Source organism: Corvus cornix, chromosome 3 (genome assembly GCF_000738735.6).
Source record: "Corvus cornix cornix isolate S_Up_H32 chromosome 3, ASM73873v5, whole genome shotgun sequence".
Classification (NCBI taxonomy): Eukaryota; Metazoa; Chordata; class Aves; order Passeriformes; family Corvidae; genus Corvus; species Corvus cornix.
The window spans coordinates 90,932,399-90,957,771 of NC_047056.1; the positions used below are offsets into that span (position 1 = coordinate 90,932,399).

At 39.5% G+C, this 25,373-nt stretch overlaps 1 protein-coding gene across 3 annotated transcripts in view; it reads right to left on the reverse strand.

The window, feature by feature from the left end:
- Nucleotides 1–25,373, reverse strand: part of LOC104693474 (muscular LMNA interacting protein) — a 103,752-nt gene that overhangs the window by 17,416 nt on the left and 60,963 nt on the right. For 2 of the 3 annotated variants that reach the window (XM_019289971.3, XM_039569893.1), the window contains 6 exons: nucleotides 19,736–19,801; nucleotides 19,574–19,657; nucleotides 19,419–19,478; nucleotides 17,655–17,699; nucleotides 15,136–15,180; nucleotides 9,232–9,357 (listed from right to left, as the gene is read on the reverse strand). In XM_019289971.3, the coding sequence (XP_019145516.2) occupies nucleotides 9,232–9,357; nucleotides 15,136–15,180; nucleotides 17,655–17,699; nucleotides 19,419–19,478; nucleotides 19,574–19,657; nucleotides 19,736–19,801 (426 nt within the window). The remainder of the gene's footprint in view (nucleotides 1–9,231; nucleotides 9,358–15,135; nucleotides 15,181–17,654; nucleotides 17,700–19,418; nucleotides 19,479–19,573; nucleotides 19,658–19,735; nucleotides 19,802–25,373) is intronic. The other variant, XM_039569892.1, reaches the window with a different exon arrangement.

Here is a 25,373-nt window from a genome sequence, read left to right on the forward strand (position 1 = left end):
TCCAATGAGTAGGAGATTGGATGATGAAGTAAACACCATTGATTTCATTTAAAAAATAATAAAGATTCCCTTTAAATATTCTGCTTACCTCTGAGCCTGGAGACCTGCAAGTGATTATGAAAAGTTGACACTTTCAGCATGACTACATTTAGTGATTTCAAGAAAATTCCATTTAGGCCCAGGGAAAAAAATTAAATTGGCTTGAGCACAAAGTTGGACACTAAAGAGAACTTGTCCTCTGCTACTGTTGTAAGTAATGCCTGACCTGGCAGAAATGGTAATTTTCTCACCCCTCTTGCAAAAAGGCAGTTCCCTCCAATCCATTTTCAAAGGCTATGCTGCTAAATATTTAACAAACAGGGAGATTTTCGCAGGAGTGTTCATAAATCGTGTATTCAGCCCTTGCTGACAGAAAGAAAAGGCAGTTTGAAACTCACTAGGGACTTAGAAGCTGAGGGAGATACACCCACTCATTTCTTGCCTCTTTGCTTGGGCGAGTCACTCCTTTCTCCTTCAAAATGACAGCTGGTTTTCTAAAATCTAGTGCTCTCTGCCCCGACAGATATTTACATCGACCGTGCCTCCTGTAAATCATAGAATCTTAGAACAGCACAGATTGGAAGGGCCCAGCCTTTGTGGGAAAGAGAGCCTGGGTGAGGTTACCTAGCACCCTGTCCAAACACATCTAGAACCCCTAGAACACATGTGGTGGGGACTCTACCACATCCCTAGGGAGCTTGTTCCAGTGACTGGTCCCTCTCACTATAAAAAAATCTTTTGTATAACAAGATGAAACCTCTCCTACTGCTAGTTGAACCTATTGTCCCTTGTCTTCTCCATGTGGCTCCACGAGAAGAGAAAGCCTCTGTCTTCTCTATAACTATTTTTTAATACTGGGATCTTGTGAGGAGGTCCTTCCTGAGCATTCTCTTCTCCAGGAAGACTTCTTCAGTCTTTCCTCATAGGATAGGTTCTCCTTCTCAGCCCTTTGATCATATTTGTGGCCCTTTTTGGACTCTCACCAGCCTGTCTGCATCTTTCTTGAACTGTGGAGACCAGAACTGGACACAGTATCCCAGGTGCAGGGTTGTGCTCTTCCACCCTACACAGTTCCCCCTTAAAGGCTGGAGGGATTCCCATCAGAAGAATGCTTTGGAGTAAACCACAGAGCTACACGTTTCCTCAGGCTCTCCATCACTGCAATACTTGTATATAACTCCTTTTTCCTGAGTTGTTTTGTTGCAATCCAAAGGAAAAGGAGCTTTCTTAATAATAAAACTTTTAATTCATGTAATTATTCAAGTCCAAGGAGTTTAAATAAGAGCAGCAGCACCTGGTGGCTGGGCAATAGAGTGGGGAAGGAGAGGACGAGAGATAACAAGGCAAGTAGGCACAGAATCAGCTCACTTAAATGGGCAACATTTTTACTTCAGAAGCAGCCTGTCCACAGACTGAGGAAAGAGACACAACATCTTGGTTCCCACTGCCTCCTCCTATCAAAGCTTAAAACCACATAGTGAAATTATTTGGGACACAGGTTATGGATTTCATCAATTTGAACAGTATTAATCCACAAAAATTGCCAGGTCTATCTTTCAGCTTCATCTGTGTAATTTTATCATCTATAGAGATTCAGGTACTTCAAAAAAACCAATCTGGCACCAAGTCAAGCCCACCTAAACAACACCACAGTGCCCTTCCATTAAGCATTTCAGATCAAGACAGCTGATATTATCTTAGATCTCGAGGCAACAAATGAAGTGATCCTGGTTTTTAGGACCTCACCATATCCAGTCTCCCTAATATAAGACACAGGTGATCATTTTGGTTGTTTCCATTTCCCTTTTCTGAGGGAACCCTTGTTTAAGGTATTTTTTTAACAAAAGTGCAGGTGGAGAATACCTTCATTCACTGTGACCTCCTGCCCCTTTTCAATACTGTATTTGTAACGTACTAAGAATGGTTGTAAGAATTTATAGGAGCAGGTTTTGCCCTCTAGTGGAAGGTGAAGCAAACACAACATATAATTAGAAACATTCATAGATTGACCATGTGGACACTGACCACGTGTTTACTGGGTGGCTGGAGAGCCAGCAAGTGAGCCACTGCATATTATTCCTTATCCTAAGGGGTGAGAAGTGGAGAGGGGAAAGTCCAGGGAATTTACAGAGAAAATAGTCCAGGTTTAGTAGAGAACAGAAAGAAATTCCCATGCTGTCAGGATGTTGTTCACAGAATTGGTCTAACTCTGAAATTTCAACACCTTTTACTATATCTGCTGTGCTATGTTTTCTGCTACTGCAAGTATTTATGACAATAAATTAAATAATTTCTTTTTAAAAACATTAATATTAATATCTCAGACTTTAGTTGGGTGGTACAGGAAATAACAGGCAGATATTGTAAGCAATTTTATCAGCATATACTGATTCAAATGTTAAATATTGATCATGTAAACAAAATCAAAATTAGTCTTCCTTTGATTATCAAAGAAAGTTAATATTATAGACCAAAACAGAAGCATTAAAAAATTCTAACTGACGAATATTTGTTTTTGGGGTAAAAAAAACTCAGTTTGTATTAAAATAGCCCAGTATTGCCATCTGATTATTCTGTTTCCCAAAAAACAGCTGACATGATATACCAAAAAAGTACACTGTCTTAATTATCTTCAGACACCTTTTTCCTGATTTATTCACTTTTCTATTCAAATTTCTGAGTTTTTAGCATTGTTTTCATTAGCAACAGAAAATGTGTATTTTCAGTATTTAAAAAATTGCTTTAGTGGTCCTATGAACTATTTGTTTGTTCATGTGAATGCTTTCAATGAATAAGGAAACTTGTCAAAAATATTTGATTGTAAAATCTTTTCTGCCTAAATAAACATGTCAGCCCAGTTCAGTAAACATTTAAACAGAATTTTTGTTCTGTTTAAACCAGTCTCTCAGATGTGAAAAAGTGCTTTTGCTCAGGATGTCTCAAAGACAGAATGGAAGGCTGATTTTAGTTTTAGTTCTAGTTCATCCTCATAAGTAGGTAAAATGGTAAATTCTATAAATCCCACAGGATGGAGGAGCCGGTATCAAACACTATTAACATTGCCTATTAACATAAATTATGCTTCTATTATGGGGAGAGAAAGGCATTTCCAGGTATTTCTTTGGAGTCTGACAGCTGATCAACATGTATTCTCTGCAGAGATGATACATTTTTCCAAATGACTTGACTCCCTGTCAAGTCTTGACTTTCCAGTCTCGACTCCCTGTCAAGTGTGCCCGTAACTAGTGACACGTATTTTACCCTGGTACTTCCCCTGAAGAGGAGACCATGACATAGCCTAAAGAAACAGCACATAATGCCTATGTTTTAACCTCTTGCATCCCAAAAAAAGCATGCTGTACATCTGAGTCCAATGATCTCTCCTGGCAACAAGGTTTGATCACTTACAGCCAGATTCTGTGATAGAAAAAGAGGATATGGAATGGATGCTTATGAATTTCCACAACTGATGCAGGGGCTGTTTTGTAAATGTAAATACCTTGTGCTAGCTGCTCTTCAAAAAGACTTCAGTTAAGGCATAGGACACAATTTTCACTTTACAAAGCTCATTAGACAGCCCTGTTACCCACACACCTGGGACTACAGTGATTTTTGTCTAACTTCTCCAATGCTGTCTCAAAGAAGACAAAAATTTCAGCAATAACAGCATTCGCTTTGTACTGGCAAGAGACAACTGTTTGTCAGGATGACAGAGCCACTGGAAAAGTCTGTATTTCTCTCAGGTTAGCCTCCCTTCACTCAATCACCAAGAAAAAAAGAAATACCCCCCTACTTTAGTGTGGGTAAGTGTTAAAATTAATCTGAGCATGAGGGACGAAATAGATTATTCCTGCTTTAAAGAGGAAATAGTTTGAATGAAGAGTGGCCTGTCCTAGCTAGTCTAGAGGAAGCAAGACCCAACATGAGCTGTGTCAAGGAAAGGAAAAGCTGTAATATCTCCAGGGAAGTTGGACACACAGGCTCATCTGAGATACATCTCCCACAGCACTTACCAGCACTGAATCCTAATGACTCAGCTGAATTCTGCCTAGAATTAAAAGGATAACAGCCTACAAAGCTCTTGAATCACACCACACTTGACGCTCACTTTATTGTACAAAGAGTTGTGTCTGTAAGGGCTATAAGGATTCTCATGAGCATCACACATGATGGAAGACAAGTAGCTGAAAGGTCCAGGGTTTGGACAGTCAGTGAGGGAGATGGATGGAGGACACAAAGGGGACTTAGTTGGAGTGATCAGTTTAGTTGGATACAGACGGTGTAGGAGAGCAATCTTTTATGAAAGAAAAAGTAAACAAAAACAGATTAATGGGTGCAAAAAAAAGTAGTTTGGGCAAAAAGCAAAGTGCTTGTCTTGCACCTTTTTATGTTTCATAGGACTAGATGGTTAATCAGGAAAGGTACTCAATTTTCATGCCAATACAACTGATCTACACTAAACATTTTCATTGGCATGAAAGTGCACACACAAAAACCTGCAGTAGATGTCCCATTAAACAAGTTATACTGGGGTCCAGTGCATCTCCCTCCTGCAGCTCAACTGGTGCTCAAGTGACAGAAAAGGAAATCCCTGAAGGATCCTGCGCTAGGATAAAATGGTCATGTTGGGGGGATTTAATGAGGCAGTGGGCTGGGAACAAAACCAATGTAAAAACAGTGTCTGAGAGGTACAAAAGAAGGCTGTATCTGTGTATGAGCAGGAGCATTCCAGCGTTTTCAACAAGACTTTTGAGACACTTAAGAGTTAAACCAGTGAAGGTGCATACACAGTATTTTTTGCTGTTCTAAGTTGTCGGTAGTTAATAGTGTTTCTCGTTAAGAAAACCCAATATGTGTGCTCTTTTTGCTCTTTTTAAAAGGATAAAATCCTTTTTCAAAAGATTTGGGGTAGGAGTCAAGGAGGCAGGTTTTGGCAGACATCTTGCACTTAGGTTTTGTCAAGGCTGTTGCCACAATACATCCTGGATTCTCACCCAGTTGGCTGGCTGTCTAGACCAGAAACTCCCCTGTGCTGTGCCTTTGAGCTCAAGAACCAGAAAATTTGTGACAAGAGCTGTGATTAGTTCCAGCAGAAGCTAATGCATCGCCCACCAAAAGAGTGAGCATGAGCAAACAACGGATCAGAGCTTGGCAGCGGCGCAGCCACTTCACACCACCCTTGCCTCCTGCCGTGCCTCTTCAAAGGCACCAGTCCTGCTTCTGTTAATGATAAACCTTGGCAAACAGGTTGTACAAGTTCACACCAAGTGTAGCTAATATCTCTTTAGTTCATCCTGATCTTTCTCCTTCCCTTGCCCAAAGTAGTTTCTTCTTTAAAGGACAAAGGGGTCTGTGAACATTTTTGCTAATAAGTATTTTCAAGCACACAAATTCTCTAACATTCATTATGAGTCATTTCACATAATTATGTAACAAAATGTCTAATCTTCCTCCAAAAAAGACCTTGTTCCCCCAATTTCAAATTAAAATCTTCATAAAGCTGTCATGTCAGCACTGCTCAGGAGTTATATCCACTTCCAGTGTATTTCATGGTTCTTTTTTGAATGAAGTGGAACATACTTACAAAATTCCTGGAATGTTACTGAAATGTACTAAGAGGAAAAAAATTCTTTCTCATGATGGGAAAAATACAGGCATCTAAAGGCATCTAAAAATGTGGGAAGCTTAATACTGTTGGATTGGAACCTCAAAAATATTACACTCTGTCTGTAAAAAGTGTTTGAGGGGTGAATATCCACAAGATAACAGTAATACCAATTGTATATGCCCTCAGGGGAAAAAAAATAAAGATGGCAGCATATGATAACATGAAAAAAAAAAAAAAAAGCCAAAATAAATTGGGATTTTTTATTGGTACATGAGTAAATCTATGTACACTGTACCCAGAACACAGATGAAGAAAGATATTTGTGAGCTGAACTACATCCTTTCCAGGTGATCTTTACTAAATTAGATATTTTTTTTCTCTGTTAATTACATTGGATTATTTGCATGAGATCATCTACCTGTTTAAGGGGAAATTACCATTTATTTTTAAGGGAAATGGACCTTTTCCACAAAGGGACATTTCTTAACGAAATGGAAGGCAAACAAGCTACTCTCTGGTGCACAGAAAACACAGTGTGTTCAACAGAGGGATGTGAAGCTGAAAGTCAGCACTTACAGCTGGCTGCATCATTATGTCTCAAACTGAATGTCACCCACAATAGTCACCAGTGCTCAGTGTCACACTGAGAGGTTTGGCAGGGCAGAGATTTACTGCAGAGGTCTAAGAAAAATCGAAAGAGATAAATTAATAAAACTGATGCCATCTGGAATCTCATCTACTCTCTACCCTCCTCGAAGATGCAGTCTGAAAGGGTCTGTCCTTTCAAGATGGGCTACATGAAGGAGAGGCAGCAACATTACCTAGAGAGGTTGCTGTCAGCAACGGAATTAAAAAGAAAGGAAAAGAAAACCCAGAGAAAGAGAGAGAATAGAAATGTAAGAGCTGAATCTCCCAGCATGACTGGGAAAATCTTAAAAGAAAAGCAGGGAAAATCGGTAACAGTGTGAGCACTTTTGCCCACAGCCATAGTCGTGCTAAGGTCGTATCTGTGGACAAGTGGATTGGCACTGGCTCTTCCACAGGGAGCAGAATGCCTAGCTCCCAGTCTCCTAGTTTTAATTCCCAGCTCTTATATCCAGTCAAAGCAGTAAATTCACCTGATTTGGGTGGAATATTGGTAAGAACAACTCCCCTTCTTTGGAAGTCAGCCACCGTGCAGCCAAAAATGCTTTTACTGAGAGCAGGTGAAGGGGGAGAATGAGTCTTTAGTCTTTACGGGCTAAAAAACCCCATGGTTAAAGATAGCCAGCGCAATTTTCAAGCTGTTATCTTGGCACCAAGCCCAGTTCCACAGTCAGTGCTGCAGCCCTCCTACAGGCACTAAAACCCCTCAGGGAAGTTTCACAGATGCTGCAAGATTGTGAACATCCTCACTTGGGCATCCAAGTCTCCTCCACCCACAGGGGATATAATATCAGCACAATGAAACTACTCTGGGAGGCAGGAGCTGAAATTAAGAGCATATGCTGTCTTGTTCAGCACTTTAGAGTTTTCCCTAGATCCACATAATATTGTACTATTAATTGTTCTATGGGACCACCACTAGAATCATACAGCCATTGCTCCCACAAACAAAATCAGTTTCTGTTAAGTGAATCCATCTGAATACAAGTCACTACTACTTTTTTCAGAACAAAGATGTCTTAACAGAGATCTTCTAAATTAATAAGTATTTTACAGCAACTTGTAATATTACTTAGCTTAGGACAAAAATACCAGTTTATCAGTCCTATAAGGCATATGACATAATATTTATTCCTTTTAAATAAAGGAAGCAAAACTAAACCTATTAATTGGGAAATTAACTTTTCCATCTATTAAAGACAGTGCAGTATTTTTTTTGTTCATTTTAATGTGTAGCTTTTATATAAAATAATTTCGCGTTCTGTTGTAACAACAACATGGACTTATGCTGTCAGTATATCAGTAATATGTGTCACAAGTAATTTATAAAGTGTAAGTTGATTGGTTTCCACAGTTAGCTTCAAATGTCATAATGCTTCAAGCTCTGGCAATAACCCCAGGTTTGTCTTTGCCTGAAAAGATGAAGTTTGGTGATTACAGAATTCTTTCATCACTAAAACTATAGCCAGCATAATCAGTGTCCAGCTCTGATGAAAGGAAGGTCTGAGCTGCCCCTGCCTTTGCAGGAAGGCTCTGCCGAGATGGCCTAGGGCAGAAGCTCTCTGGCAACAGCTCCAGATAACTCTCCAGCTATTTCATCCCAGGCAAATGGCAGCACAGTACCTTGGCATCAGAAGGTTTTCAGTAAGTTAAAGCATGAATAACTCACTATCAACTCACTTGTAGGCACCGAACTCAAATATTCACTGTCAACCTCAAAAGTTCAAAGTCAAATTGTAAATCACTATTTTTATTCATTTTTTCTTATATTTTATATCAACTCTACATTCTATAGAAACCTTCTGATGGTACCCATACATGTTGCTGGAACCCATTCCTACCACAATTATTTTCCTCTGCACTGCTGCAGTACTCTTGAGAAATTCTTAGATTTTTCTATATCAAGTCAGAGCTATGGAGAGGAAGGGAAAGAGCTAAAATTAAAATCTTAATTAAATTCTGTTTTAAAAGGAAGAAGAGAGGGCTGCCATTGCTAAAATCTCTAATGTGACTAGAGAGGCATAGGAGTAAGAGAAATTCAATTAGTAAGGTATTTTATTCACATCGTGTCTAACAAGAGGACTATTGGCTTCATCTTACTTCCCTCCAGATGCAAGATTCAGAACACACTGGATAGGTTAATAACAAACTCCTACAGGGAACATTCAGATTATGTATCATATTTAAGGTTTATTTCCCAATATTGCACACAAACACAAATGCATGAGAAAAGGCTATCACAGCCATTTCTCTGGATTTGCTCTGAGATAATGCCTCAAACATATCAGCAAAGTTCAAGATGTGTTTTTGCAAAGTGATCCTATGGCTTCATGCAGAAGGCTGTCGGAGAAGACAGCACCTTTGCTGCCCCACGGGCTGCCCATTAATGCCCATCACATGTGGTAGAACTGTACCCACAATCTGTGGAGGGACATGGACCTGGGAGAGGTATGGACCTGGGGGAGCTATGCACTGGAAGTGACACAGAAACACCCTGGAGCTCCTCTGCAGTCTCCCTTGGAGAGGAAAGTGTGAACCTTGCCCAGTCATTGCTGTCATTTCTTTTCAGAGAGGATTCAGGTCTGGGCCCCAGATGAAGGAAGCGCTTTCTAGTGGATCTGATCTAGACATCTCTTTGACAGGGAAGCACAGGATTTCAACCCTCTCTTTTACAATGTTTCTTAAAGACGTCATAAAAAGGTCCTCTCCTCAGCATACAGGTTGCAGCATACATCACCAGAAAAAAATGGCCCTGTAGAAAGCCCAGCTGCCAATCTCAGCTTGAAGACTTTCCTTTAGGAGCCGGGTGCCCCTTGGGGAATCATCTAACTTTGCAAAAAAATGAAGGGACCAGGACAAAATAAGGATCTATGTTTATTCCTTCACCTTTAAGGAAACTAGCGGAGGCTACAAAATCCTTCAGAGTGAGAGCTACTCACCTGCTCAATATTTTGATCACTGATTTCTTCAAGGTACTTTTTAAAAGGATTGGGTTGATAGGGCTCCTCCTTTTGCTGTGCACTCTTTCCTTTTGCCTGCGCAGGACGAATGACACCAGGTTTTGTCTTGACCCATAGCACATCCAAGAGAAAAGAGATGGAAGAAGAATAACATAAAATACTTTACAATTTACAGACTATTTGTTAGACAAGTCAATGCCAGTGGGGAGGTACTGACTATATTTTTAAAAATTTTATTAATTACATATTTCACCCCCAAAATTATTCACCAAAATTATTATGCTGCCTGGGATGCTTCTAATACAGATTGTAGACAAAAGTGACAAGATCTGCTTTTAGACACAGAACTTCTTCATTGGCATGTGTTTATTACTGACAAAAAATAGGTACTGAGCTGTCAGACCACGGTTTGTGGCTTTTGCTGGCTGGTTTTTTTCTGGCTGTTCAGCTGCAGCTTGATAAGTTCAAGTCACACTTGATGCACAGCCACGCATCTGCTTTCACACTGGGCTCCTCAAAAGAGTAACAGTGAAACAAGGAAGGACAACCCGTGATGCTGTTAACTTATACTCAGGCAGAAGCATGTTAGGAAAAACCTTTCTGGGGAATAATACCAGTGATTGTATGCTGGATTTTATAGAGTCATGGAGTCACTGAATCAAACAGGTTGGAAAAGACCCTTACAATCATTGAGTCCAACCATAAAACTAATACTGCCGAGTTCACAACTAAACCATGTACCTGAGCACTCCATCTGCACCACACTTTAAAGGCATCTTTTAAATATCTGCAGTATATTATGTCCAATGAGTGGAAATTTTAAGACAGAGTATCAAAAGTGGAGACATACTATTGATTTCAGGTACTGTAAATGATACAAATGTAGAATAGAATTGTTTAGATTGGAAGAGGCCTCTAAGATAATCAAGTCCCACCAGTAAATTATATCACTAAGAGCCACATCTACACATCTTTTAAATATCCCCATGATTCAACAACTTCCCTGGGCAGCCTGAAGAAATTTTTCTTAATGTTCAGTATAAACCTTCCCTGACAAACTTGAGGCCATTTCATCTTGTCCTATCACTACCTCACTACAGGCTCCTTTCAGGCAGTTGTAGAGAGTGATAAGGTCTCCCCTGACCTTCCTTATCTCCTGGCTAAACAACCCCAGCTCCCTTAGCCCCTCCTCACAGGACTTGCTCCAGACCCTTCCCCAGCTCCATTGACTTTCTTTGGACTCACTCCAGTCCCTCAATGTCTTTCATGTAGTGAGTGGCCCACAAATGGAAATAGGGTTTGAGGTGACACAGGATTTCCACTGGCGTCACCAGTGCCGAGCACAGGACAATCACTGCCCTGGGCCTGCTGGCCCCCTGATACAGGCCACTATGCCATGGGCCTTCCTGGCTACCTGGGCACATGCTGGCTCATGTTCAGCTGCTGTTGAACATGAGCCAGCACTCCCAGGGCTTTTCCCACCAGGCAGCTTTCCAGCCACTCTGCCCCCAGCCTGTAGCACTGCCTGGGGTTGTTGTGACCCAAGAGCAGGACCCGGCACTTGACTTTGTTGAACCTCATACAGTTGGCCTCAGCCCATTGGTCCAGCCTGTGCAGATCCCTCTGCAGAGCCTTCCTACCCAGAAGATCAACACTCAACTTGCAAACTGGCTGAGGGTGTATTAAATCCACTCATACAGATCATCAATAAAGATACTAAGCAGAACAGGCTTCAATACTGAACCTTGGGGAACACCCCTTGTGACTGGCCACCAGCCAGATTTAACTCCTTTCACCACTCTCTGAGCCTGGCCATCCAGCCAGTTTTTCACTCCAGCTCCCTCTGAGGTTCCCCCAGCTTGGGAAGCCCCTCTGTGCACGCCACTGGAGCATTCCACTGCCGATCATGCCAGCACCAGAGCCATTCACCTCAGTGACAGAGTGACAGTATCTTCAAGTGTTCAGTTGGAAAAGTACAATTTGAGAGAATCTGATCAGCATGGATACGTGATACCCATCATTTCAGACAAATTGGATTGTTTGACCAAGAAAAAATTCCTTCGTTAGCAAGCAAACAAAAAATTTGACTATTAACTTCTCAATTTAGTATATCTGTGATTTTTTTGAATTCTTACAGTAAAATCTGACAAGATGGATTGTGGCATAAACTCTAAATGGAGGCTAAGGGATAATTTTAAAATGGACTTGTTCAGTGAGCCAAAAAAAAAAGGAAGAAAAAGTACACTTTCTCACTGGAATTTTAGTAGCCAAGTGTTCAAAGGTCTGTGATTGAATTTAAACTTTTAAATGAGTCAGTTGTATTCTTCTCTGTTACGACTAAGCCACAGAAAATGAATGGTCTCTGTCACAACTTATATAGGTAACAACAGGACTGGTGCTGAGCTCCTTCTGTGGTTGCAGCACAGAGGGGAAGCTTGCCCAGCTGGGAATGAGGAATAGGTTTTGTCACAGCTCCCTCCCCATCACAGTATCCAGCTGGGTATAAAAATGCAGAGAAGAGACTTGATTCACTATTAGATTATTTATAAAATAAATATGTATACTTAATAACATCATGTTGTCTATTTATAAGAGCAATACACTCCAGGAGTCAGTCTGGAAAATAAAAAAGCTTATTATGAAAGTAAGCTTAAAATGATGCAGCTAAGATGGCTGGATGTAGCGTGTAAACTGAGTCATGGATCACCTTAAAACAAGATCTGCAGGCATCCAGCAAGGACAAGGCAAGAGAGGTCTCTATTGGAGGGGAGGGTGCAGAGGGTGTTTTGTGCTCTGCTTCTGCCCTGGGAAAGGACAGAGCAGAGCCCGGGGTCTGAGGTGAAGGCAGCAGAGGCAGGCAGGAGCACAATGCACCTGGGAAGAGCAAGGCCCAAGGAGTAAAATATCTTCCCTTAGACTCGTGTTTTATCCTCTCCCTCCTCTCCACAGATTGGGGCCCTTTCATTTGTCTCATCAAATAAGAAAAATATTCAACTGAAAGCAAAAAATCAGCTGTGAAGGGATACTAATTGTTTTTAAAGAGTAGTAACTGTCAAGCTGCATAAAAATGTTTTCATTACAAAGATCAACTTTCTGAAAGATGCAGTGCTCATTTAATGAATTTATATTTCATTAATATATCTTTGTAGGATTCACCAAAAAATACTTACTTTTCTATCAAAATTTCTGAAAAGCATCCCTACAATATCTGGCTTTCAACAGAAAGGTAAATATAAATCTAAAAACAAAGGTGCAGTTGTTATCAAGTCATCATTATGCAGAAGAAGGACCTGTGGCCTTCTAGAACTCCTCCACGCCATGTAACCATGCAATTAAAAGCCCATTGTGGTACCTGAAATCATCAAGGATAAGCTATTCTCCTTTTGTAAGAAACCTCTTCCAAAAGCATGCTGTAGAAATGCTTTTAAGGAAGCATTTTCTAAATGACATCGTGTATTCAAGTGCTGACTGAGTCATATGTTTATGACTGACTCTGCTACCAGAGTGAGAGATATCAGCCAGCTACCAGAATTCTAAACACTTTATTAGCACTCTGACAAGCTATATAAAGTCTTTGATCCAAAACTAAGATCTTGAACTCTTTCTTTGATGGCAGATGTCACAGCTGACATACTGAGAAACAATCTACAACTAAGTTTTGCCGAGGAAACTGTTGGTCTTCCTACAACAACATCAAAAAATGGTAAAGGCTGTTATAGTAGCACTGGGCTGCCATTGCATGGGTACAGAACTTTCAGCAAATTACACAGGGCCAAGGCACAAGTTCCAAAGCTGACCCATAATCAGTGATACTGGCCCAGTGCCAGGGTATTCTCTGGCATGGTTTTGGCCCAGGTCAGCAAGTGCACAATTAGAAATAAGCCAGAGTGCCTCCCCATAGGCAGTACGGACATGGCCACCCTCCTTCAGGAGCAGAAGGTATTTCACATGAAAATGAGCCTTGCATGATATCTGTCTGAAGTCAGAAGACTAAACGTCGGCAGATGTATGGGCATGTTCACCTCTACTTTTCTCCCCTGTTATTATAACACTGGTTGCCCCTGAGATCTTGCTGAAACTGGTGGGTCAGGTCCCAGTTGCAACCCCATTCCATCAGTGACAGAACAAGAAGGATTTGCTTGAAACTGAAAGAGGGTAGGTTTAGATTAGATATTAGGAAGAAATTATTTACTGTGAGAGTGGTGAGGCACTGGAACAGGTTACCCAGAGAAGTTGTGGATGCCCCAACCCTGGTCAGGTTGGATGGAGCTCTGAGCAACGTGGTCTAGTGAAAGCGTCCCTGTCCACAGCAGTGGAGTTGGAACTAGTCACAAACAGAGTTCCTCAGAGATCTGCTTGGGAATCTGGGCTTTGAATTATGGATGCAGATCAGCTAGAAAAGAGTGTCTGGCAAGGTGACAAAGTTTGCTGGTAATACTGATTAGGGGAGTAAAAACAAAGTATCAGTGCAAAGAGTTACCAACAGATCTTACAATACTGAGTGAATGAATGATAAAAGGCAGGTGAAACACAACTGAATTCAGCATTGATACATTTCACAGCAAAAAATTAAACTACATCCTAAATTTGTTCATGCTCATGCACCAATGAACTAATTAGCTGAGAAAACAGCTCTCACTACTCAGGAAATATATCTTGGCTTTATTGTGTACAGTTCTGTGCAAACATTGGCTTGCTGCTCAATACAAGTCAGAAGAACTAAATAAAGTACTATAAGTGGTTAAGAAAGGAACAGAAATAGCAATTAAGGACCTTATCACACCCTCGTGTAAATTGGAAGTTCTGTATTCAGAGCTATACAAGAGCAGTTTATGGTTTTAGTCTCCCAATCACAAAAACAAAAACCTGAAAAAGATAAAGAAAAGGGCAAGAAGGATCAACAGTGATATGGGACAGTATCCATACTTTTCAAAGAGTGACCACGGAATTTTCAATTTTCTACAAGAAACAGAGATGACTGGTAGTGTATTATTCTTAATACCTAGAAAATAACTGATGTTACTTATAAAGTGAAGAAAGAAATATTAATTGCTGTTGCAGTACAAGAACTGAGGTCAAGTCATAGGTTTAAAACAAAGAAATAAAGTACTATTTTGCACAATGCATAATTACAAAGTAAAGCCTATGGATAGATGATGTTATAAAGACCAAAATATAACAATATTCAAAAAGTAACTGGAAAAAATCATGAAAGAAGACACAGTCAGATTGCTAGGCAGAAGAAATTGATTGAGGAAGTCCCTAAGATTCCATTAGTTGAAATACAAGGGGAAAAATTCTCATCCACATCTCTTTTCTTCCCTAAGCATTCATTAGTGGTCACTGTCACTTGGGCAGGTTTCATGATTTCTCTTCTGACTCTTCTTCAGAAAGTTTGGCTCCAAGAAGATGAAATTGTGATCAGAGCTAAAATGAACGTCTGATACATAATCTCACTTTCTGACTTGACCTTACCCTTGCTTTTCGCTAGTTAAAGCAGCTTTGATGTAAAACAGTGTAAGAAGAAAATAGATGCTAGAGTCTTCTTGCATTCAAACAAAACTGAAGAAGTGGAATATTGAAAGATTCCAAGAACCAGCAGCAGACTCTACTGCTGTCATACACTTCAAGATTCAGCATGACTTTGTAGTTTGGCATTTGGCCCACAGGTTTACAAGTAGTGTCAGGATTTATAGCATCTTAAACAGGTGTGCGTTCAGCACAGAAAGAAAAGCAATACAGCTCTGTAGAAGCAATTCAGCTTTGTAAAAAGATATTGACAGCAGTTTTTTTCAAAGGACTAAGAAAGCAAATAATACTTAATAAAATTTTGTGCTTGTGCACATTTTGAAAAGCAGTGTATCACAGCTGTGCTATACATACCAGCTGACTCTCAGTTACTATAGGCACCGACTTGTAAAGGTTGGCCTGCAAAAAAGATTAATACATACAGTATCATATGCAGTATCTGTGATTATAATGATGACATAAAAAAATCCAGGTACAGCCCTAGGCTTAGCTTAGCTACAGAAGCTTTTCCCACAGATGCAGCGATATGACAGAATATAAAACATTCTCATTTCCAGTTTATTTCTAGATATAATCAAATACCTGTTAAGATTTTAGGGATTCTTTTTTCCAAGTGCAACAAAATTTCCCTTTTTCAGCTTGATCTAATAGTGAAATTTAAATCTTATTATCCTGAGCCTGCCATTGGCTGTTAATTTGCAGCATCAATGTTATTAACACTATGAATAGTACTGGGTTGACTACCTTCTCAATCTTTCCTAACTTTACAGTCGGAGAACCAGAACAATCCTACTTAAGCATACATGTCAGTAATATGGACATCCATTTTTCCAGTTAATCATGAGAAATTCCTATCTAGAGAATCATTATATTATTATTAAAAATCAGTGGTATCATCCCTAAAGCCAAGAGAGATGCATTTTTATTCAATGATGAATGGGATCATATCAAAGATCATACAGTTTTAAAAGTTGTTGAATTATAACTGCAGTACTTAGCTGTCAGCAGGTGTACACTGAAGTTAGTTTTCATATTTTTATACACTCCCTTGCTACTTGAACAATCACTTACATCCTTAAAAGGTTCTGAAGTGCATGAGAAGATAAAAGACAGCTGAGGCCAAGGCAAATCTGTAACATTTTCATTGTTAAATGGCAAGCTATCCCAACATACTTGTACAATCTACTACTCAATGTAACCTACTGGAGTAATTAGCAATATTCCCATGTGTGCATATATATACCTTTATATGTGGCAATTATAAATAATACTTTAGCATTACTCATAAACAAATTTAAGCTCCTCTTTTAACCAAAAATGCCCTCAAAGCAACATTTTGACAAGCATCCCAATATTAGATATCATAAATACTAAAAGAAGACAAGTCTATGGGAAACCACTTCTGTGTGCCCTTTTCCTAAGGGTCAGAGGACAAACCACCTCCTGGATTATTAACTGGGGCAGAAATAGCCTTTTTATCTCCTACTAAGGAAGAAGAGCAAAAGAGGGGGAAAGAGCTGTGATGCACCTATGCTGTTATAGACACCTGTTACATCCCTCAGGAGACTGCTGCAGAGTACAGCAATGGCAGAGCACAGGAGAGCCTGGACCCATCAAGCTCAGGCACCACAGCCCAGCCTGGAGACCCCAGTCTGTCTCCTGACACTCAAAAAATTCAACACACTTGCAGAATTTATAGGAAAGATTAGCCTACCAATAATCCTCTGTGTTATTCCCAAACACATTTTTAAATATTAATTTGTTCATTCATCTAGAAAGTTCTGGTGGAGACTGACAAAGAAGTGTTTGTAAGGGTGATTTTCCACGCCAGCAAAGAGAAACTGGTTGTATCCCTAGGCACCCCTAAGCTGGATGCCTGAATTTATGGTAAATATTGGCTCCAGTTTTGGGAGCTGGAGATCTGCATTGGAGTGTTATTTAATACACTCTGTTCTCAAAGACTACCTCTGAAGTACACTCTTTTATTTCATTAAAAAGCTCTCTTCTGATATTCTTCCTAATTAGTCTGAGCCAGCACAATCTGCCAAGCAAAAATATCACAGTATGCAATAAAATATGCATACTGCCACACTCAGGAAGCAAAATTGAATTGATCAGTCAAGCATTGTGCTGGCATAAAACTGGGAGACCTCTATTGCTTTGCCAGCACTGCTTTGATTTGAGGTTCAATAGAAATGCTGAATGATGAATAGTAAGCTGAGATTTCTCACCACGACTAGATGAGTTGCAAGTAAAATGTGGAACCTGCAGTAACTGTGTATACTAGAGAGAATTAAAATGTTCATTGAGTTTAATGTCTCAATAATTGGACAAATGACTCAATATAGATATATTCATCATATGTTGGAATGTGTGTGTACGTGACAGAACAGCTTCTATTCATCTAAACTGTGGGTTTTCAGCCAGCTCTGTACCTTGGAAAGAAAAGTTTGGATCAACCCCAAACTCTGAAGGATAAGAAAGAACTAAAGGACTTCTACCAAAGCAAGTCCCCTACAATGCACCCTTCAGGACCTATAACAAACAGTCTGTTTACCAAACAGCCAAACTCTTGCCCCAGGCTTGAAGGAAACAACAACAAAGTGTGTGAGGAAATTAATTTTAATATCATATTCATACAGGTAAAATTATCAACAGACACAGCAGTGAAGAGACTCCAGCCATGATGGATTTACTACAGGGAAGACACCTCAATTCTCAAACGCCAGCACTGTTATACACGTGCTTGTCTGTGTTAGTCAACACCTGGTATCACAAGTAGATGCTTGTTCAGACTCACCCAGTATCGTTTAGGAGCAGACAAAGTAAGCATTTCTGCATACAAAATATAGAGCAATTGTAAAAGTACTTACATATCTGGTTTCACGCCCAGCTGCTCTCTGCAATGTTGTTGACATCTTGTAAGAAAAAAAAATAGATGTATGATTTATATATTGTGTTACTCTGAACAGTAAACCTAAGAGATTTTCAGCATTCTGAGAATTTATTAATTGCTCAAATTCAGGAAAACTTAAGTTTTCCAGAAAGATTCACACCATACATGAGACTAAGGCATATTTAAGTTTTGCTTGTATATTTCCTGTAGAAAATGCTACTTAATTTTACTGCTCAAAAATATTGATCCTGCTTTATTGAGGACAGCATTTAATATGAGAACTCTCATAACAAAATGCTTATTATTAGATAGCCATAGGTATCATTGCCCCATGAAATTTAAGTTACATTTGCTCACAAAATACCCTAAAATATTACCTCTCTGTGCTCTCATTTGCAAGAACTTGCTTTAATTTGACTAATCCATAATAATTCTATGGCAGTTACTTATCAGCTCTTTTTTTCTTTCATGTCTATGACCTTTGTTTACCCTGTTAAGCACTTTTTGACCTCATTCTGAGATCTTCACCACTTTTAGCTTGGTCCCTAAGCTACATCCTGTTAAGCCCACCTTTTGCCCCCCTTTGTTTGATATCATGACTGCTTAAGGATGCCTTCCATTCTCAATTGCCCAAGGAAGTGGTTGTTGGATACTATAAATCAGCTTAGTAGCAGCATTTTAACCACTTCAGATTCTTCAGGCATTAGGAAACACTCTCAATAACAGTGTCTGCCCATCCTTCAGCTGCTATCACATTTCTGTCTTTCAGACTCTAGGAGTCTAATTCACTGCTGCATGTTGATTGACAGAAGTAATTTCAATTTCAAAAATGAAAATTAAATTTGAATTGTATATTCAATATAGCCACTCAGAAATGCTGCACCGGTGCCCTATTCTTGCATGGTGGACTGGACATTCAGTGTGATATTTTGAATGGATCAACTTTTTGATGTGTTCATCTGCCAGAAATTCCTTTCCTCCCACTTTTAGTTGGGTATCCTCCATTTTCACTTTCTGATAGCTACCACGAGCAACTTAAATTTACCTGGAGCAAACTGAATACAGGACCTTCTTCCCTTGGTTAGCCATCCTTCTGAACTCAGAAGGCACATCAGTATAACTTAATGAAAACAGAAGTTTAGAAATAGAGGATTGACCCTGCCTCTCACTACCTATTTTGTAGTTATCCAGGAGAAAGAGATGTTGCAGACATCCTCCTTCTGGGAGTGGTGAGACTTAAAATGAGATCAGAACCTCAGAGCAAGTCCAATTGTTAATTTAATACTGCCATTATTTGAAAATAAATAATGATCTTGAAAAAAACCCTGTGTTCTGAAAGATGCTTCCAGCCATTGAAGCTAGAAACATTGGTTGCTTTGTAGTAAGGACATATGGATGGAATGAAATCTGGGAGAAGGCCAGAGACCCTGCCATAAGGCAGGCAAGGTATGAGAGATTTTTAGCCTCTGAAGCCTTAATAAACTGTTTCTCTTTCATAATATATCTCCTTCTGACTTCATGAAAGCATCCTGCAGCAAAGACTGCATTGACTCCAGGGCTACAGTTCTGTCCTTCCATGCTTTTTTAACTGCCAAACGCTTCTGATGTTGCATTTCTCAGCTGCAGCTTTGTGTTGCCATCGGTTTTACTGTAGCAGCAGTCTCTACTGCCCACTGATTTTGCCTGCCTTGATATCTACCTGAAAAGAGCCCTTGCTGTGGAGGTGGGCTTATTCATTTACCTTGCCAACATCTGACTCCGTGCTCATCTGCAGAAAACTTGGAGAAGACTCACACCGGCGCTGGAAAATTATTTTCAACAGAGAATGGACATATTAATGACAAGAGACATAATGAAAAGAAGATAACAAGTCCATTCCATGTACTGATGGGATACCATAGTCAATGGGTCCTGCAGGACTTGATCAATGACAGCACACAGCTCTTCTGTCTGTTGTCTGAGCTGGGCAGGGGAGCACATCTGAAAAGGATGTATCACTCAGTTAACCTTTGCTTTTTGCTTTCAAGTATAGACCTGAAAGATAAATAACATCACTACCTCTGAATGAGTGTCCAAAGCAGCTCCTTCAGTCACACCAGCAGGCTTGGTCGGCTCTTCTAATGCCTGCAATTCAAGAGGTATTGGTGTGATACCAAGCCGAAAATTTTAAAAACCAAGCAAACATGCGCTTTTTGCAGCACTGTTTCCAAAGGTGGCACTTCCTCTTTCACCATGGAAATATGGAAAAAAAAAAAGAAGTTACAGGCCTAGTGATGTTCTACAGGTTACCAACACCTGATTCAGGATGTAGATATGGGTTTACAGAGAAGAGAGTATTCAAGCAGGGTGACTCATCTCTACTTTTGAAGGTCAGAAGCTACCAGTTCAAATTGTCTTCTCCTTCAACAATGCCCCCTCCTTCACAGTAAACGTGACACAGTGAGTGTGCACTCTGCTGCCTGCCATTGGAGATCCACCAGCTGTGAGCAGGTGGACAAGGCAGGGACCCAAACACACAGGAGGCCCTTTCTTTTCCCTCAGTAGATGTTTTCTGTAAAAATTGTCTCCTGTTTAAAGGGGATGGTGATTTCACCTTGCAACAAAAATAGTGTCTGACATTCTTGGGTTTTAGCCTGAAATCAGAAATGTACAAAGCAAATTATGCTCTATACTCTATTTGTGATCTCACACTAAGCAGATATGCAATCTCTCCAAAACAAAACACAAGCTTCTTGTGCTTGGCTATACAGCTCACTTTCCTATGCCAGTACTTGGAGCAGGTTTGAGAACAGTGGAAATCAGTTTGCCGATCCCTTCACTTTATAAGGGTCACAAAGCACTCTCAAAATCCAAAATCCACTGCTCTGTTCCCTTTTCATCTTTGTCCAACATCTGTGAAGCACATTCTCCCTGCCATCATCCATTTTTGCTTTGAAGTGATTTTCAAATAGACACCGTGCTGAGACCAAAAATTACTCTGGAAGCCTGCTGATGTGTCTGCTGAAGTTGGACTACAGGGAACGGAACTGCAGGGTTTGTGGAGGTTTTTTTGTTTAACACATTATGGTTTTGTAAGGTTTCATTTTGTCAATTTTTTTTTTTTTAAAGTATAAGAGGAAAAAAAAGAGCATTCCAGTAAAGCCCTTTTTTCATGCATGTGGGATTCTGCAGGAACGGACTGGTCCCAGTGAGGTGGGTATGAGGGCTGCCAAATACAGGAGACTATGTGCAGCTGTGAGGGAAATGTCAGAATCTTTAAAAAATAAAAAAGAAAATAAGCATACTTATTTCTGAGTTTTACTTTGCTGAGTACATTTGATTTCTTTCCTTGTCCAGCTACTTGCAGCATACATCTATGTATACCTAAGTGAAAAGTTAATGACAATTTACTTTTAATATTATTCTAATACCATCCACAAATGATCTTGCACAAAAGCACATTTATGGAACACCATGCCTTCTACTAAAATTAAAAGTAGTTGCTTTCCAAACATTTCTTCCTTTCTCTCCATCTCCCGACAAATGTGTTGGCCATAGAGTAGTTGTAGTTCAAAAGGTAAAAAGTAAAAGTGATTCACTTTAATATACAGAAATTAATGTAATCTTATCCCAAGACAGACCATGAAAAGACAAATAGCCTTTCTCATCTCTGCAGTCTCATCATTGTTACCCAGCTAGAGTTTCAAAAAGACGAACAGTCCTGTCGAAGAGGAGGGCTCAGCTAAGGAGAGCTCAGCGCTGCACTCAAGTACAGTGGCCCTGGTTCAATTTCAGGTAATATTACATCCTTCTGGTAAACTTAAAATGAAGCAATAAAATTAAGTAGAGAGTAATTTCAGTAGCTATTAGGGTTGGGATTGACAAAGCAGCCTGTTGTAGAGGGATGATGAGTTTGAATCTGAGTTAGGAAAAAAGAAAACTTTTAATCAATCATGGGTTTGGAATGGGGAAATATGTCAGCGTCTCAAAATCCCCAAGAAACCAGTAAGATATTAAACCTAACAAAGGAATTGTTAAGAAAAAACTACATGTTTCTGTTTCATATTCACTTCACCAGAATAGTGGGTGAATGCAACCAAGGGTAAGAAACAACTAGCCTGAAGATTTGGGGGAATCTTTCTACAGGAATTACAGCTGCATCCAAAGGTGTCTGTTCAGAGCCAAGACTGGCTAATTTAAGAATTCATCAGTTTCAGTAGAAACTGAGTTCCCAAATATCTTTCCATTTTGGAGCCTTCAGTGACTAAGGAATTCAGGTGAGCACAGCACCTGAGGTCTGCGTCCTCCACAGTCCTGAGATCCAACCATCACGCAGGAGCCACACTAGAAAAAGCTGCAGTGTTCTCCCTTTCTGTACCTTTGGAAAGAGAAAATTTTAATTTTCAAACTAATTAATCTAATTTTATTCACTCTTTCACCTCTTTAGTTCATCTTTTTTTCTTTCTTTTTTCTTTCCCTTATTTTTCATTTTATCTTATTTGAACAGCTGAGTCCTCCAAAGAAAGAGAAGAAACAGGAAACTATACTTTCTATAACTATCCCTATCACCTCTACAGAGATAAATGGTTCTGTTTAACCTGTTGTTAGCTTTTCAAAACATGTCTCAATTCTTTTTTTCAACATGCCTTCTTTTTTATTTTCACTTTTCCACATAGAAAGAAATTGAGATAAAAATGTACAACTACTTTTTTCCAAAATTACTGGTGTTATCATGCAAAAATATTATGATTAATTTAAAACAGTAGTGCTATCTACATGCTGCTGATTAGCACTATCAACAGCATTCAAGATTCTCTTCCTGGGCTGATGGTCTAACAAATCAGAAGTGGAACATTCTTATTTAGACATTCAAAATTTTGATTATATATGAAACAACAGTGGTACCAAAATTTAAAAGAAGATTGTAGTTTAGATAATGAAAATGTAAAGCAATTTATATGAAATAACCATGTGGTGAATCACTAATTTTTTTGCCATGCAAAGGGCAACTTTGAGGGTGTGATGCATTTGTGCCATTGACATCATTGATGACTACAACCCTTCCCTCCTCTTTCTTCCTTTTTGAGTGCTAAAACTTTATCAGAGCTGAAAGGATACTGGTAAATGATCCAAACACAATCTCCAGTATTTTGTTAGAAGACTGAAATGTCGTGGTTACATATAGGAAATATAGAACATTAATTCATCCACCAATAGATCACATCAATAGAAAAAGAAAAAAATAATTTTGTGGCCTAGATCTGACATAGCTTTCCTCTTCCTGTATTGTGAAAACCCTGGACTGAGCATATTTTTCCCATCACTATCTTTTCCTAAGCCCTCAGCACATGCAAAAAAAATCCCACTGTGTAATGGAACTTCACATACCATTAATTCCTTTAACTTATTTCTTGAAGATTCTGGGGGATTATACTGAAAATTTTAATGAAATTATACTGACTACTTTCTGTCTTATAAAATAATTAATACTGAAAACTGCAAGGGCCATGAAAACTGAGGGCGTTCATAGGCTGCTCCCACATTGGCACATTTGATTATTATTACAGACAAAGTAGATCTTTCATTTATTCCTACAACTGCACAAATTACTGCCTTTCTTTCTTACCATGAGGTATTTATCTCTAGCCTTGAGAAACACTTTGGTGTGAACACATAATGTGGATGCAAGAAATTCATATAGTAAGTGCACACCAGAATTATTTGGGGAAAATTAAAATCTATTTTTATCAACAAAGTCTTGTCAGAAATGCTTTCCAGGTCCAGAAAGTTCTGACATGCCTAATAACCAATTGTCCAGCAGTCAGGTCAATCGTCTGAGAGTGAGAAAAATTTGCTTCCAGGTTCCTGCTGTACGATTTCAAGGAGTGACCTGGATCTGCGTTTGCCATGATCAGTTCCTATAGTAATGGATTTTTGATAATACAATAAGTAAGAGTTTCCTAAAGGCAAGAACTTAAAGCTGGGTTTTCAGTGTAGCTGAACACTGCCATATTTCCTCAGTTGCATTTCTTCCTTTTCAGTTAAAAAAAAACCACAAAAACCAACCAAATCCAAAACCCAACATGCCTTCTTTTTCCTTCTGGATGCAGAGGAAAATACCTTTTTCTTTTTTTCTTTCCACAAGGAGAATATGCTGCATTGCCTATAGTCTGTTTTTGTAGGCAATGGGTTGCAATTACCAGGTCTTTGGAGTTTTCTAAGTGTAGCAAAACATGGAAAGACTGTTTTATTTTTTCTACATTTATTTAGAATTGAAATTATTGTTGTCTGCTTGTAATTACTTGATAAATGCAATCCAGATGAGTCGACATTTGCACCTATTCCACCCATAGCCAGTCATGCCTAGTGTTATTCAGAAGACTTGGTCAGTGTGGGATAAGCCTCAGCTGTGAAGCAGGTGTGTTTCATGACACATTCCATCATGCTGGCTTGTAACACGTGTGCCACACTTCATCCCCAGTTCAGGCTGAGGGAAGTCTGAGCACCAAGTCTGTATGCCCATGTTTCCTTCCCATCCAAATGATGCTCAGATAAGGGAAATTCACCCAATTAGCATGTAGAGCACATGTGTAGCTGGACAAATACAACAAACCCAGATTTCCCTGCATAGACCTTGCTGTAGACCAAAGACCACAGAAGTGTTAAGAGAAAACTTTTTTGGTTTGTAAATCCAAGGCCTACAACAGTTTTTTGGGTTCCATCTCAAATTTTACATAATCCTTAAGATGAAGTTGGATCTGTTTTAAGAGACTGTCAACTTTCAAGGCCCTTGAAAGAAAAAGGGAGCTCATAGGCTGCTTCTGCATTGGCATATTTGGTTACTATTATAGACATACAAGGTCCTTTATCACTCTACAACTGCACAATTATTGCCTTTCTTTCTTAACATGAGGTATGCAACGTTATGAATTTTTCTGTAGCTCCTGGAAATAAACTCTTCATCTATCCATTTTGACTGAAAGACACAGTAGTAGATATTTGATAAATACAACCTCTAAATAATAGAAACATTACTTTTTAAATAATACCCAGTTCAGAATGGAATTTTGAATTAGACTGTTATCACATCCATATAATTGTAGAACCTACACAAGAGTGAGTGTCTGCAGAAGGGTGACTCACTGTCTCAGTGCTAATAAGGCCAGAAGGAATGACAGTGCTCACCTAGTCTGACTTCTTTAAACCACAGTACTACATGGAATTACTATATGAGGAGCCAGAAAAATGTCCTGTCTTGATTTTTCAATTTTTGTGATAAAGAGCCTATTTCAGTCTCCAGCAATTTTTTCTAATCGTTAATTATTTCTTTCTGTCAAATTTTTCCTTATGCCTGTATTAAACTTGCTCAGCTTCCCCTTCTAGCCTGTGGATCCTATCATCAGCTGGGCTGGAGACTTCAGTATCACAGTCTGTGGACCTGCCTCATAGCTCTGAATATGTGTGGCTGCTGACTGACCCTGATTATCATCAACTCATTATCAGCATTTCTGCCGTCCTTGCTCGGGCACTGTGGAGCTGTACCCTTGCTGATGAGGACATTGTCCTGCCATCCTTGCTGCCATCTCAGCTCCTGACACACCTTTCCTGTGGAGCAACCCCCTCTTGCTGCTCCCTGACAGAGCCTGACCATGCTGAGGATAAGTCCCTTAAAAACAAGTTTTGGTCTTCTGGCTGTGAAGGAAGTTACAGCCCAACC